Source organism: Suricata suricatta, chromosome 2 (assembly GCF_006229205.1).
Source record: "Suricata suricatta isolate VVHF042 chromosome 2, meerkat_22Aug2017_6uvM2_HiC, whole genome shotgun sequence".
NCBI lineage: Eukaryota > Metazoa > Chordata > Mammalia > Carnivora > Herpestidae > Suricata > Suricata suricatta.
The window spans coordinates 147,285,599-147,297,959 of NC_043701.1; the positions used below are offsets into that span (position 1 = coordinate 147,285,599).

Here is a 12,361-nt window from a genome sequence, read left to right on the forward strand (position 1 = left end):
AATGAAGTGAAATTTGGAAAAAGCAGATTCTGGATTACCAAGGGAATTGCTCTACTGATTAACGAGGGTGAATTTTGACGTGTTGCCCTGTGGTCACTCTGAAGCCGGCCCTGGGCATACCTCCCAGAGTGAATCAACCTAACGGTGTGTGGACCACCCCACAGGGTCAGAGGGGTGGTGTCCTCTCTCAGAAACAGTGAGGCACATGCTGAGATCCACATCACTCACTTCTGCCTGGAAGCCTTGCAGTTTCTCTCGGTGACTCAGGCCCAAGCCATGCACCATCCCTCGTGAGGTCAGGTAGCTTCTGCCAAAAACATATGTCACTTTATGCTGCTGCAGATGAACTGACACCAAAGGAAGATGAGATCAAGACGGACGAGGTAGCAGTGGACTGCACTCAGCTGACCTTCTTCCCTGCCTTACATGAAAGTCTGCACTCTGAGGATTTCTTGGAGCTGTGTCGGGAGAGACAAGTTATTTTACAAGAGCTTCTTGACCATGAAAAGGTAATAAAGCCCATCACAATTATTCTTTAAAGATTATCAAATTTTGCTCTTGATTCCCTTGCCTTTGGAGATGTATCAAGTAAGAAATTGCTGCGGCTGAAGTCAAGGAGGTTGTTTCCTGTCTTCTCCTCTAGTGTATTACGTTAAGTGAAATAAGTCAGGCAGAGAAGCACAGATACCATATGTTTTCACTCATATGTGGAACAGGAGAAACTCAACAGAGGACCATAGGGGAAGGGAAGGGGAAAAATAATATTAAGCGGAGGGAGGCAAACCACAAGGGACTCTTAAATACTGAGAACAAACTGAGGGTTGATGGGGGTTGGAGAAGAAGGGGAAATGGGTGGTGGGCATGGAGGAGGGCACTTGTTGGGATGAGCACTGGGTGTTATATGGAAACCAACTTGACAATAAACTATATTAAGAAAAAGAAATAAGCAAATTAAGAATGAAAAAAAGATTATCAAATATGAGGGATCAAGCTTTTTTCATTCACATGGGAGTTGATAGCTCTCTTCCTTTAAAAAACAAACAAACAAAAACAAAACGAAACAAAAACCACAGTGAGCAAAAGGAATAGGCATGCTTCTAAATTTGTGGGCCCAGAGCAAGGGTACAAATGGAAGCTGACACACCATGCATCGAGGGTTTAAAAGATATAAATTAAGCTAAGACACTGTTATGAAATATGCTCTAACTTCCAACACTGACCTTTATAATACCTGGAAGATCAGTTTCAGACTTAGAATTTTTGATCTTGCTGTTTGGCACCCTGGCCTCCTGCCTGCAGTCTGGTCACCTTGAGGGACCCAGCCCACATTGAGTGTGGAAGTGTTTGGACACTCAGACCATATGTCCAGGCTGTGTCTAGACTGCCTACCCTGCAACCAGCCTCCTCTGGGCCACCATTCAGGCCCAGCAGTGAGCACCCTTGTGTCCCCATCAGCCGTTAGCAGGGTGAACGTGGAGATGGTGAGGACATGGGCCAGGGGCCAGGCTGGGCAGTTAGCAGAGAAGTCCACAGTCTGGGATGCTTGGAGAGGGCTTGAGGGACCCATGACATGGCCCCTTGGTATGACTGGACAAGGACCAGAGGGATCCCTTAAGTATGGACCCAGTGGAGGACGGACACTCTTTTCTTTTCTTTTCTTTTTTTGTTTTTCAATGTTTATCTATTCTTGAGAGACAGAGAGAGAGAGAGAGAGAGAGAGAGAGAGAGAGAGAGAAAGAGAGAAAGAGCATGCATGTGCACACACGTAGGGGAGGGGCAGAGAGAGAGGTAGACACAGAATCCACGCAGGCTCCAGGCTCTGAACTGTCAGCACAGAGCCCGATACAGGGCTTGAACCCACAGATCAAGGTCGGACACTTAACTGAGCCACCCAGGTGTATGGAAAATGAAGCTTATGTCTTAGAGTAAAACAGTTCACATGCAAGGTGGCCCGTTAGAGACAAACTCTCTTCTCTCTCCAAAGGTTGGGTGGGTTAAGGGCCTCCGGAGTCTTACCCATCAATACTTCCTTTCAGAATGTAAGTGAAGAAGATGTTCTAGCAGAACAGAGGAGCGGTCTGGGTGTGGCCCAGAGGCCATGCGGGACTACACACACAGAGACAAATGTGTGAGAGCTGAGGGCTAGTGTGGTGATTGAGAGTGCATCTGAACTAAGAGCCACTGAATAAGCGACCTGGATTTCCAGGAGGAGGTGACAGTCTCAGAGAGCCTGTGACGGGCATCAGCAGGTGCAGAAATGAAACATGTTTGAGGGTCCTTGCAGAGACTCCTGGGGGTGTTAAGCACTGGGGTCATGGTTTAACCAACATAGTCTTATAACGACATCATCCTTCTTATACCAGCTTAACCCAAATCTTCCAGGCATGGAGCACATTTGCAGTCCCTATCACACCTCTTGCCACCATGCCTTTGCTCACGCTGGCACATCTACCTGCAGTGCCCTGCCCGCTGGACTCCGGGCTGCTGACTCTGAAGCTGATCTTGACCCCTCCCCACTCTGGGACCTGGAGTACTTGCAGTCTCCATTGCCCCCTGCATCACCTCCTACACTTGCTCCTGGCACACAGACTAACCTTCCCCACTTCACCTGCCTGCCTCTCTCACAGCACTGATGCTCCTTAACAGAGGGACCACTGGGCACCAAACCTCAGGCATGCCTGGAGTAGACATTCAATAAATGCTGATGAATGAAGATTTGTTAAATTCATGTTCATTTTATTTTGACTGTGGAAGTAATATATGTCCGCTTTGTGAAATTTTAAATGGAAACAAAAACGTATATACATAAAATCTACATCTACATATACACATTTATATGTGTGTGTGTAGGTATTCATGATATCCAGGTGCTGAGGCTAACAGCCTATAACAATTTGGATGTATTCATATAGTATTGTGTTCATTTGAGAAATGGATATTTGATAAATGTGTCGTCAGTTGAAAAGCAGATAGGAGATTAAGGTTTCCTATAAAAACTTGTCTTTGCCTTATGCCCTTAGAAGATGATATGAAGCAGTGATTCTCAACAGGGGGAAGCTTTACCGCCAGGGTATATTTACCAATGTCTGGAGACGTCTTGGTAGGGAAGGGGTGCTATTGACATCTTATAGACAGAGCCCGGGGACATTGCTAATGATCCTCCAATGCTCAGGACTGCCCCACCTTCCACCAGAAAATAATTATTCAGTCCAAAATGTCTATACTGCCAGAGTGGGAAACCCTGACATGAAGGATGCATATTAACCAGAAGCCATGTTCCAGCTATCCCCTCCTACTTTCTTCATAGGATAAGGAAAATACTGGATTGCATGTCTCCATGTTGGTTATTTTCCTTGTTTTGATAACAACAGATCAATGGCACTGCTTTGCTTTTGCTTGGTATATTGATTTTCTGTTGCCGCTGTAACAAACTACCACCAACTTAGTGACTTAAAACGACACATGTTTATTATCTCAAAAATCCCAGCACAACATGGCTCCACTGACTCTCTGTTTAGGGTCACAGAGCTGAAAGCAAGGTGTGGACCAGGCTGCATTTCTTTTGAGAGGTTCTAGAAATGAATCCATGTTCAAGCTCACCCAGGTGTTGGCAGACTTTGGTTCCATGCTTCTGTAGGACCAAGGTCCCTATTTCTTTGCTTCCTGGTAGATAGTGGTCATTCTCAGCTTCTAGAGGCCGCCCACATCCCTTGCCTCGTGGCCCCCTTCTCCATCCTCAAAGCTGGCTACTGCAGGTCAAGTTTTCTCCCACTTCGGGCCTTGCTGGCCCCTTTCTGCCTCATCTACCCCTGCATCCCTCTCCCGTCATATCTCTCCCACTGGCCAACTCTTTTACCTTCCTCTTCTGCCGCTAAGGGGAGAATGTTGCACCCATCAGATCATCCAGGATAATCTCTGTATTTTAAGGTCTGCTGATTTATACCTTAATTTCATCTGCAGGTTTTTTCAAGCAGCACTTACATTAGTGTCTGATGGGAGCATCGGGGACAAGGGTCTTGGGGGACATCTGTGGGGACATCTGTGGAATACCACCTGCCACTTAGTGTCACTCAGGGTCTATATCCTACCTAATCCATGTCCTCACTTACTGAGGGGAGCCTCTGCAGGTAGCCTGGCTACGTGTACCTAGTAAGCCCAGCCTGATGGTTCCAGCCCTAAGTGGGCTGGTGACGACAAGTTCTGAAGTTTATGATCATAGCCAAGTCTTAGCCTCAGTCTACACAGCAGATGGATAACATTGGTAACTGTCCTGGTCTCTGAGAGTTTTGTTTTTACTGGTTGTCCTACCCAGTGGCATGTCCCTCAGGCGTCTTGTTGGAGGTGGAGGGGGTGGGGTAGGCTGAGGCCCACAGGTAATTGACTTTGCTAGCCCCGGAGAGGCAGGAGAGGACCAGGAAGACACTGTTTTCCCATCCTCCCCTGTCTTGTACTTAAACTTCAGACTTTCTTGGTCTTCATGTCACACAGCAGGAACCTGTCAGAAGTGCCACACGTGGCTTGTTGTGGAAGCAGGGATCTCTAGGCGGTGCAGACAGGAGCATGCGGAACCTGGCAGGCACTGAGAGCAGGAGCAGTCACATTCCCACTTAGCACTTGGTATCCCCTTCTGCCCGGAGGGGACAGCCTGGGGGCAGGGGGGCCCAAATGAGCAGAAGCTCTCTGGAACCAAAGACTGAGCAGCTGCAAAGTCAAGGTGATTCCTGCCATTATCTGGACATTTGTTCTTCCCACAGGCTGTTTTGATTCATTTCATTGGGTTGTGCTGCTGCCTCTGGCTTCCTGGTAAAGTTACAGGAGAGGTTATTTCCAGATTCAGCCTGTTTCTCCAGGGTCAGTGGAACCAAACCACTGGACACACTTGCTCCCTGAAGAAGGGACCGTGTAGGGCCAGGCTCCCCAAAGGGGGCGGCGTGGGGACAGAGGCCACAGGCAGACTTGGTACAGACCCTGCCTACCCAATCCTGTCTCCACCACCTATAGGCCTAATGACTTTGAATAAAGTAATGGAATCACTTCTGACCTCATTTCGTCTCTTGAAATGGGGTTATACTCCTGGACTCACCAGTTTGTATCAAAGATTGAAGGGATACGGTGTGCCCCTGCCTGAAACTGCTTTCCATGCAGAGGGAGCTCTTGGTGGGTTGTATCTGCTGTTATCACAGTAGGCCATTGTCCTTTTTTAATTAATTAATTAATTAATCGAGAGAGACAGAGAGCAAGCAAGCCTGGGAGGGGGCAGAGGGAAAGAGGAAGAGAGAGAGAGAGAATCTTAAGCAGGCTCCACACTCAGCAGGGAGCCCAACAAGGGGCTCGATCCCACATCCCTGGGATCATGACCTGAGCCGAAATCAGAATCAGATGCTCAACCGACTGAGTCACCCAGGTGCCCCATTGCTCTTCTTTTAATACTGTCTCGGGATTTGTTCTCTCATTCCAAGATGGAAGTAGGGGTGGGGTGCAAACCCCAGTACCTATGTCATGACCTTGAGGAAGTGGGAAAGGGCCCATCAATGCCAACAAGGAATTGCTCCTATGAAAACCTGGCCCCAGCTGGCCTGACTCCTGAGATGCCCCTGTGCGGCGAGGTGCTGCCCGGTCAGTGCCTGGGTGCAATGTGAGACTCAAGGGGTCTGAGTGGGGCCGCTCCCGCTGAGGTGGTGGAGGATGAGGCGGAGAGTCAGAGAAGAGCCCCTGAGAGACGGGGCCTGGTGGGATGGGGCCCCATAAGCTTCCTGCATCCACTACAAAATGCAACATTTTGTGAAAAACAGGGAGGTTGCCAGGTTTAGAGCCTGGATTAGTATGTGGTGAAACAGAGCGAGTCTCTAAATTTATTTTATTATTTTTTAATGTTTATTTATTTTTGAGAGACAGAGCATAAGCGGGGAAGGGCAGAGAGAGAAAGAGACACAGAATCTGAATCTGGCTCCAGGCTCTGAGCTGTCAGCACAGAGCCCGACACGGGGCTCAAACCCACGAACCATGAGATCGTGACCTGAGCCAAAGTTGGGCACTTAACTGACTGAGCCACCCAAGCGCCCCTATTTTAATTTTATTTTTTAATGTTTATTTTTGAGACACTGAGAGAGACAGAGCATGAAGGGGAGGCGGGGCAAAGAGAGAGGGCAGTGAGTCCCTAAATTTAAAGCAAGAGGCAGGAAGGACGTGAAGAAGCAGGCTGCAGGAACCCAAGAACATCCTGGTCAGAGGAGTAGAGTCAGATCTGCCCTAGGAGCTCTCTGGGGAGCAGGCCCTGGTGGTCTGTGGGGGCATGGGCCCCCTGAGTTGCCCCCCTTCCCTCCCATACATCAACCAGCCAGGCTGCCACAGCCCAGGCCCACCCTCTCACCACTGCCCTGTAGCCGAGCCTCCTTCTGGGTGAACTTGTCCTGGTGTCCAGTGTACGCCCACGGCACTCTGCTCACTCTGCCGCCAGGACCCCCTCATCTCATAGCTCTGACGTCATTTCCAGGTCTCCCTGTGGTTTCTTGACAGGCAGGGATGGGCTTGAATTTATCCTTGGACCTCCCTTTTCTGACATGAAGAATCTGTGCTCTGGAAAGGTCTGCTGAACGGGGTGAGCGCAGCTGCATTAAGAGATGCCTGCAGGGAGCCAGCTGGGTGTCTGTAGCTCTCAGGGTGGACACACTGCCTGCAGCCAGGACCTGGGCCTGGCTGGTTGGGGGAGCCCCCTGGAAGCAGATGAGACAGGGCTGAGCAGGGCCTGGCTTCAACAGCAAATCCATCACCACCACAGGCGGGAGGAGGGGGCAGATGCCATTTGTGCCCAGGAGGGCAGCTCGGCACAGGGGACGTGCTCTGACTGGACTGAGAGCCTCCTTCTGCTCTCTGTTTATTGCTACGGAAAAAAAGCCACCAGAAGGACGTCCAGAGCCGGGGGTCTGTGTGCTTTTCATACAGCACCTCATCTCATCTCCCAGGACCCCTGAGGGCAGCTCCCTCACTTTCCTTTTCCAGGTGGCAAAAGTCGGGCCTGGTGTGCCTGTCGGCTGAAGTTACTGGGATTTGATTGCAGATCCGTGTCACTCTAAATTCACATGGTTTTCCGCTCTCTTCCATCTCACTGTGTTGAGCAAGTTGCACTGAACTCCCCACTGCCCTCCCCTCCAGCAACCTTCCCATTCTGGAGCCCGCAGATGTTGGCTCCACACCCTCTTGTGCTTCTTTTGTAAACTTTCTGGGTAACACTGGCCCAGGTGGGCAGGCCTCCAGGTCCCTCACCACACATGGCATCTCTGCGCAGGACACAGCAGGCCAGCACGAGCTGTCCTGCCCGCCTGCTCGTGCCCTTGCCTCAGGTCCACTGACTTCTCGTCAAGGATGGGAACTGGACATTGAGGAAGGAGGGTTTGTTGCACTGACCTATATCCTCAGTATTTCTTCAGGGTGCTACTTTCTTCCTGTATTGAGACATTTTGTAGTAAGAATTGGTTGTAAGCGAGGGAGTCCCCTGACTCAGCCATTGCTATTCGACCTTTAGGGCCTGTGCTTTTTCCAAATTTCTAAGTGAATGCACACTCACAACAGGGGTGTGTGATGGGTGCCTCTGGGCTTAGAACACTGGAACACTGGCCGCCAGCCAGCCATCATGTAAGCTGGCCAGGCCGCCCCACGGTGAGTCCCTGCTTCCCCCTCCCTTGTCCCCTCGGAAGTGCTTTGCCAGAACGGTCCAGGAGACTCGCCAGGTTGTAACCTCTTTCCAGGCTTCTGGGTGGCCTGGCCCTGCCAGCAGCTTCCAGGCGAAGCAGGCAGGCCTGGGGCTCCAGAGTGGCAGCAGCTTAACTCATGTCTTCATGTGAGTGTTGGAGCTTTGACCGCCTCCAGCGATACCTGGGATGGTAATTACTCTGTGCCGCCCTTGCGTCATTGATTAATGATCCCCGGAACCACAAACACATTTCCCTGCAAGCAGTTCCATTTGACGTGAGAAGTGGTATATTTAATGCATATTAATTGTGGGCCAGAGTCAGCCGCTGTGCCGTAGGGGACGGCCCTTTGTACCCTGCCACGTAAGCTGCTCCTAGAGGTGAGGCTGCACTTGGCAAAACGGGCTTCCAAGACCAGACCAGAGTCAGAGGTCAAATGGGAGTTGTTTGCTGTGGCTGTTCTCTTTGATGACACGGAAAATTTTAAATTCTTTTTTATACAGACTCCCTGTGAAGCTTGGGCTTGCTGCAAGGAATCAGGTCGAAGGGAGTTATTTTTTTCTGGACAGCAGAGAGCCGCATCAGGCTCCTCCCAGGTATTTTGAGAGGAGGCCCTTTACAGGAAGAGAAGAAGTGTGTTAACCTTTCAGGGTAGTAACTCCCCGTGTAGGTGAACGGCCCTTACTGGCTTTCTAAGATGTGGAGATACGTGTCATCTCTATGTAACACCTTCTGCGACTCTGTCTGCCATACTTTGTGCACAAGGCCATTCCCCAGCTGGCCCTGTGGCCTCCCCAGACCTTACATGTACGCACACGCAGACACACAGGACACATGCACGCCTGACTTTTTACTCTAATTGTATGCATCGACTTATGATCTCTAAACATGCCCAGCTGGCTCATGACTGTGCCTTGGCATGCTTCTCCCCTGCTTTCAGCTTCTTTACTCCTAATGCCAGCCTTGAGGTCACCTCCTTGGGAACCATTGCTCTCAGGTCAACCCCGCCCCCTCACTCAACCCCTGTCTGGGCCAGACAGCGCCCCCTGTGCCCCGAGTGCCTCTCCATCCTGTATTAGGACAGTTGATATTCTTCTTTCTCCTGTTAGATCACGAGCACCATGAAGGTGTGCTTTATCCCCCCATCCACCTGACATGTGTAGGATTCACACTACACATTCAGCGCAGGTCTGAGAAATGAATGCATGAATGAATGAATGAGGTATAAGCAGCATGCCTCTATGAGAGGAGACCTCCTCTTTCATAGCCTCGCTGGTATCTGTGAGTCCGTTTCCCAAAGCACGGTCTTCAGCGTCATCTAGGCAGCTCACTAACCAGCAGATTCCAGGTCCCACTCTGTACCTGCTGAACCAGAGCATCTGGGAATATAGCCTGGGGATGTGAACTCCAGCAAGCTGCCCAGGGGATTCTCATACATGCTCTCTAAATAAATGCCCGCGAGCCACACATCCAGGTTTTACAGCATTCAGAGCTGCCCGGGCTAGAAACATGCTCCAGTTTCAATCAATCACCAGTGAGTAAATCCTGTGCAAGTGCATGCTTTGAATAGTCCTCAGTATGTTGCACATGACGCTGGTGCACTTTCCATCCTTTCCATCTGGTCTCCGGGGAGGCAGGCTTGAAAGGCGGAGAGGCTCAGCTCTTTGCTGGCTTGCCCATGGAAGTGGCGCTTGCAGGCAGACAGGGGGCGTCCCTGCTCCTTGTCTCAGCCTGAAAAGATGCACCACTATCAAGCATTCTATTTCTTCTCAAATTTGCCAAATTGATATAAAAAATAGTATCTCTTTATTGTTTAAGATACATTTTTTATTGCTAGTATGACCCAATATGCCATTTAAAAGTGATCAAGGTGCCAGAGTTCACAGGTAGCCAACATAAAGGTAATTTCTCCTTATTGATACTTAACTTTTCATAGTAATCGGTGCTTTTTTGAAAAAATGAGGATCCCTACTGTATATGCCAGTATAACAGAATGTATTGACAGCAGGGTCTAGGCAAGCAGGAGATGGACAAAAGGGACACATGATCCGTGCGGTTAAAGCTTTATCTGCAGTCAATTTTGCACACAAATATAAGGAAATGTACACATCTGCTCTGTTCTGGGTACCTTATCGGACGGCGCTGCATCTGTTTTTCTACCCCTCAAGTTTGGGCATTGCACTAACTTGCAGACCAGCAATGCAAGAAAGACCTTGAAAGAGCCTCCAGCTGACCTTCCCTTTTGCTCGACTCTGGGAGAATGTGCTGGCAGGGTCTTCGACAGAATGTCCCAACAAAGTACTGCCTCTATAACTTCAGCTCTGGGATTTTTGGATTTCCAGACAACCTGTTCCTCATCATACACAGGGCCAGGAGTGGTCACATACTTAGTTATGTACCTGCAGGACTGATAATATATTATCCAGATGATCTTAAAAAAAATTCTATTTCTGAAGCTGAAGTTCCTCTCTTTTTAGAGTGATCAATAGAATCACAGCATGAGGGATTTCTTAATCATCAGTAAACCTGGGGAGGCAACCCTCCCAGGGCTAATTTAAATGGAAGAGCAGGTAATAATTCACTTGGGTTCATTTTTTAGTTTTTTAAATGCCATTCTTTTCTAGCAGAATCAATTTTTAAGCTATTAACCCAGCTCTCACCAGACATTTTTCTTGTGGTTTGGTTTATTCTGATTGTTACTTAATTTCCCTCCTCCCCAAAAGAAAACCCCGGGAGCTCATAGGAATGTGCTCCAGCCCTTGCCACATTGGCACCAAGGGAGGATGGGGTGAGGGTGGGGATTCGTGGGGAGGGGAGAGGTTCGGAGGTGCACAGACCAGGGCTGCATCTCACCGTGTGAACTTGAGGATGAAGTCCTCTCTGTACAAAAGGTAAGAGAAGAAAGTTTAAACAAGCTCGCATCACCCTTCTGACAAGGCTGGTGAGAGTGTGAAAGTGCCCATCTTGCAGGAGGGCAGTCCACCAGCAGAGGAGAGTTTAAGATACCCACATTCTTGGTCTGCAGTCCAGCTTCTAGAAATGTATCCTTCAGATTTACCTGAGTGTTCTGAGCAACATAGGTGCAAGATCACCGCGGCATCGCCTGTGATGTCCAAACGTAGAAAACAACCTGATTCCATAGCGGGTTTGTCGAATAAGTTCTAGTACATCCTTGCAAGGAAATACTCTGTTCTTATTAATAAGACAGAGACAACTGTGTAAGAAGTGATTCGCAAGGGTCTCCAAGATGGGCCATGAAGGGAAAAAACTGGATGCAGAACAGTAAGCATATGAATATGCTATTTGTATCAAATAAAAATGGGTATGTATATAGCTTCTTATACATTCATAAGTATATGAGTATAATTTTTAGTGTATATACTGTAGGAGAGAATAACTTTTCTCCTACCCCATTAGGCTCCAAGTAGGCCTGAGAATTAAGGTGACAGAAGACAGATGAACAGGATAATACGAATGTTACTTTTATAGGTACCTGGGAGCCTTCACAGGAAAATGCACACCCCAAAAAGTGGTTGGGCCAAGTGCTTTGGTTGAACAAAGTATAATAATTGTGTAAAAGTAACTAAAATATACAGGGAGCTCAAGGGAGGTAAGGGTTTGGCCAGCCAGGTTTGTTTGTACAGATTTCCGTAGGTCTGAACTGTGTCTGTGGTGCTAAGTGTGTTTGTTTCCTCCTAATATATGGAGGGTGTTTTTTTACCTGGGAGTTTAATCCTCTGCTTTCAGGAAGAAAGGGGTAGGCCAGAGTCCCTTCCTGTACCTGCTGTTGTTTCAGTGTCTTTGACTCAAAACAGCCCTCGTGACAAAGCAGTGTATATTGGGGTGGAGTATTGGCTACCCATCCATAAACCCATCTATACAATAAAGTGGTGATGGTGGCTGCCTCTGGGGAAGGCTTTCAGGGAAGCTGGAGGGCTCCATTCAATTGCTTACATCCCAAAGTAGACATTTATCCTCAATCCTTCCTATTATTATTATTATTATTATGTCTTCCAGTCTGCTGAGTAGCACTTCTTGTCGATTCTACCTCTTCTTGCTTAGCTTCCCTATTTCTCTCTTTCTTCCCACTTCGTTCTGCCACCATATCCCAAGCCACCATTCTTGCACAGGACCACGGAAAGGGCCACATGACTGACACCTACTGTTGGCTCTTTCTGATCTACTATGCCCCCAGCAGCCAGAATCTTCTTTCAGAAAAGACCCCACCCATGACTTCCTATTGCAATGAGAATAAAACCCAATGGCCTTACCAAGATTTCTAAGCCCAGATCTAAGCATGCCTACTTCTCAACTTCGATTCAGCCACTTTGATCTCTTTTATACTCATCAATTTGCCCCGACTGCCTCTAACTCTGGACTGGATGTTCTTTCCCCCTGAAATGTTCTCTGAATTTTCCATGATTGCCCCACTTCCATAAATCAAGTCTCAGAGTTTGTGTCAAAAAGTGTCCCTGAAAGCCTCTCTCTTCCTTGTTCTTATCACCCCATTTTTTCTCTCTCAGCACGTAGCACAATTTGTGATGGTTTATTCATTGATGTGTATGCATACTATCCATCATCCCCCCCTGGATTTTAAGCCCTGTGAGGATAGGGCTCTTGTTTGTCTTGGCCATGCCTCTGTCCCCAAAACCTAGCTCAGGGCCTGGCATGTA

At 48.5% G+C, this 12,361-nt stretch overlaps 1 protein-coding gene across 9 annotated transcripts in view; it reads left to right on the forward strand.

The window, feature by feature from the left end:
- WDFY4 (WDFY family member 4) overlaps nt 1-12,361 on the forward strand; it is a 274,355-nt gene that overhangs the window by 177,449 nt on the left and 84,545 nt on the right. For all 9 annotated transcript variants that reach the window (XM_029932108.1, XM_029932107.1, XM_029932101.1 and 6 more), the window contains one exon: nt 343-509. In XM_029932108.1, coding sequence (XP_029787968.1) covers nt 343-509 — 167 coding nt within the window. The remainder of the gene's footprint in view (nt 1-342; nt 510-12,361) is intronic.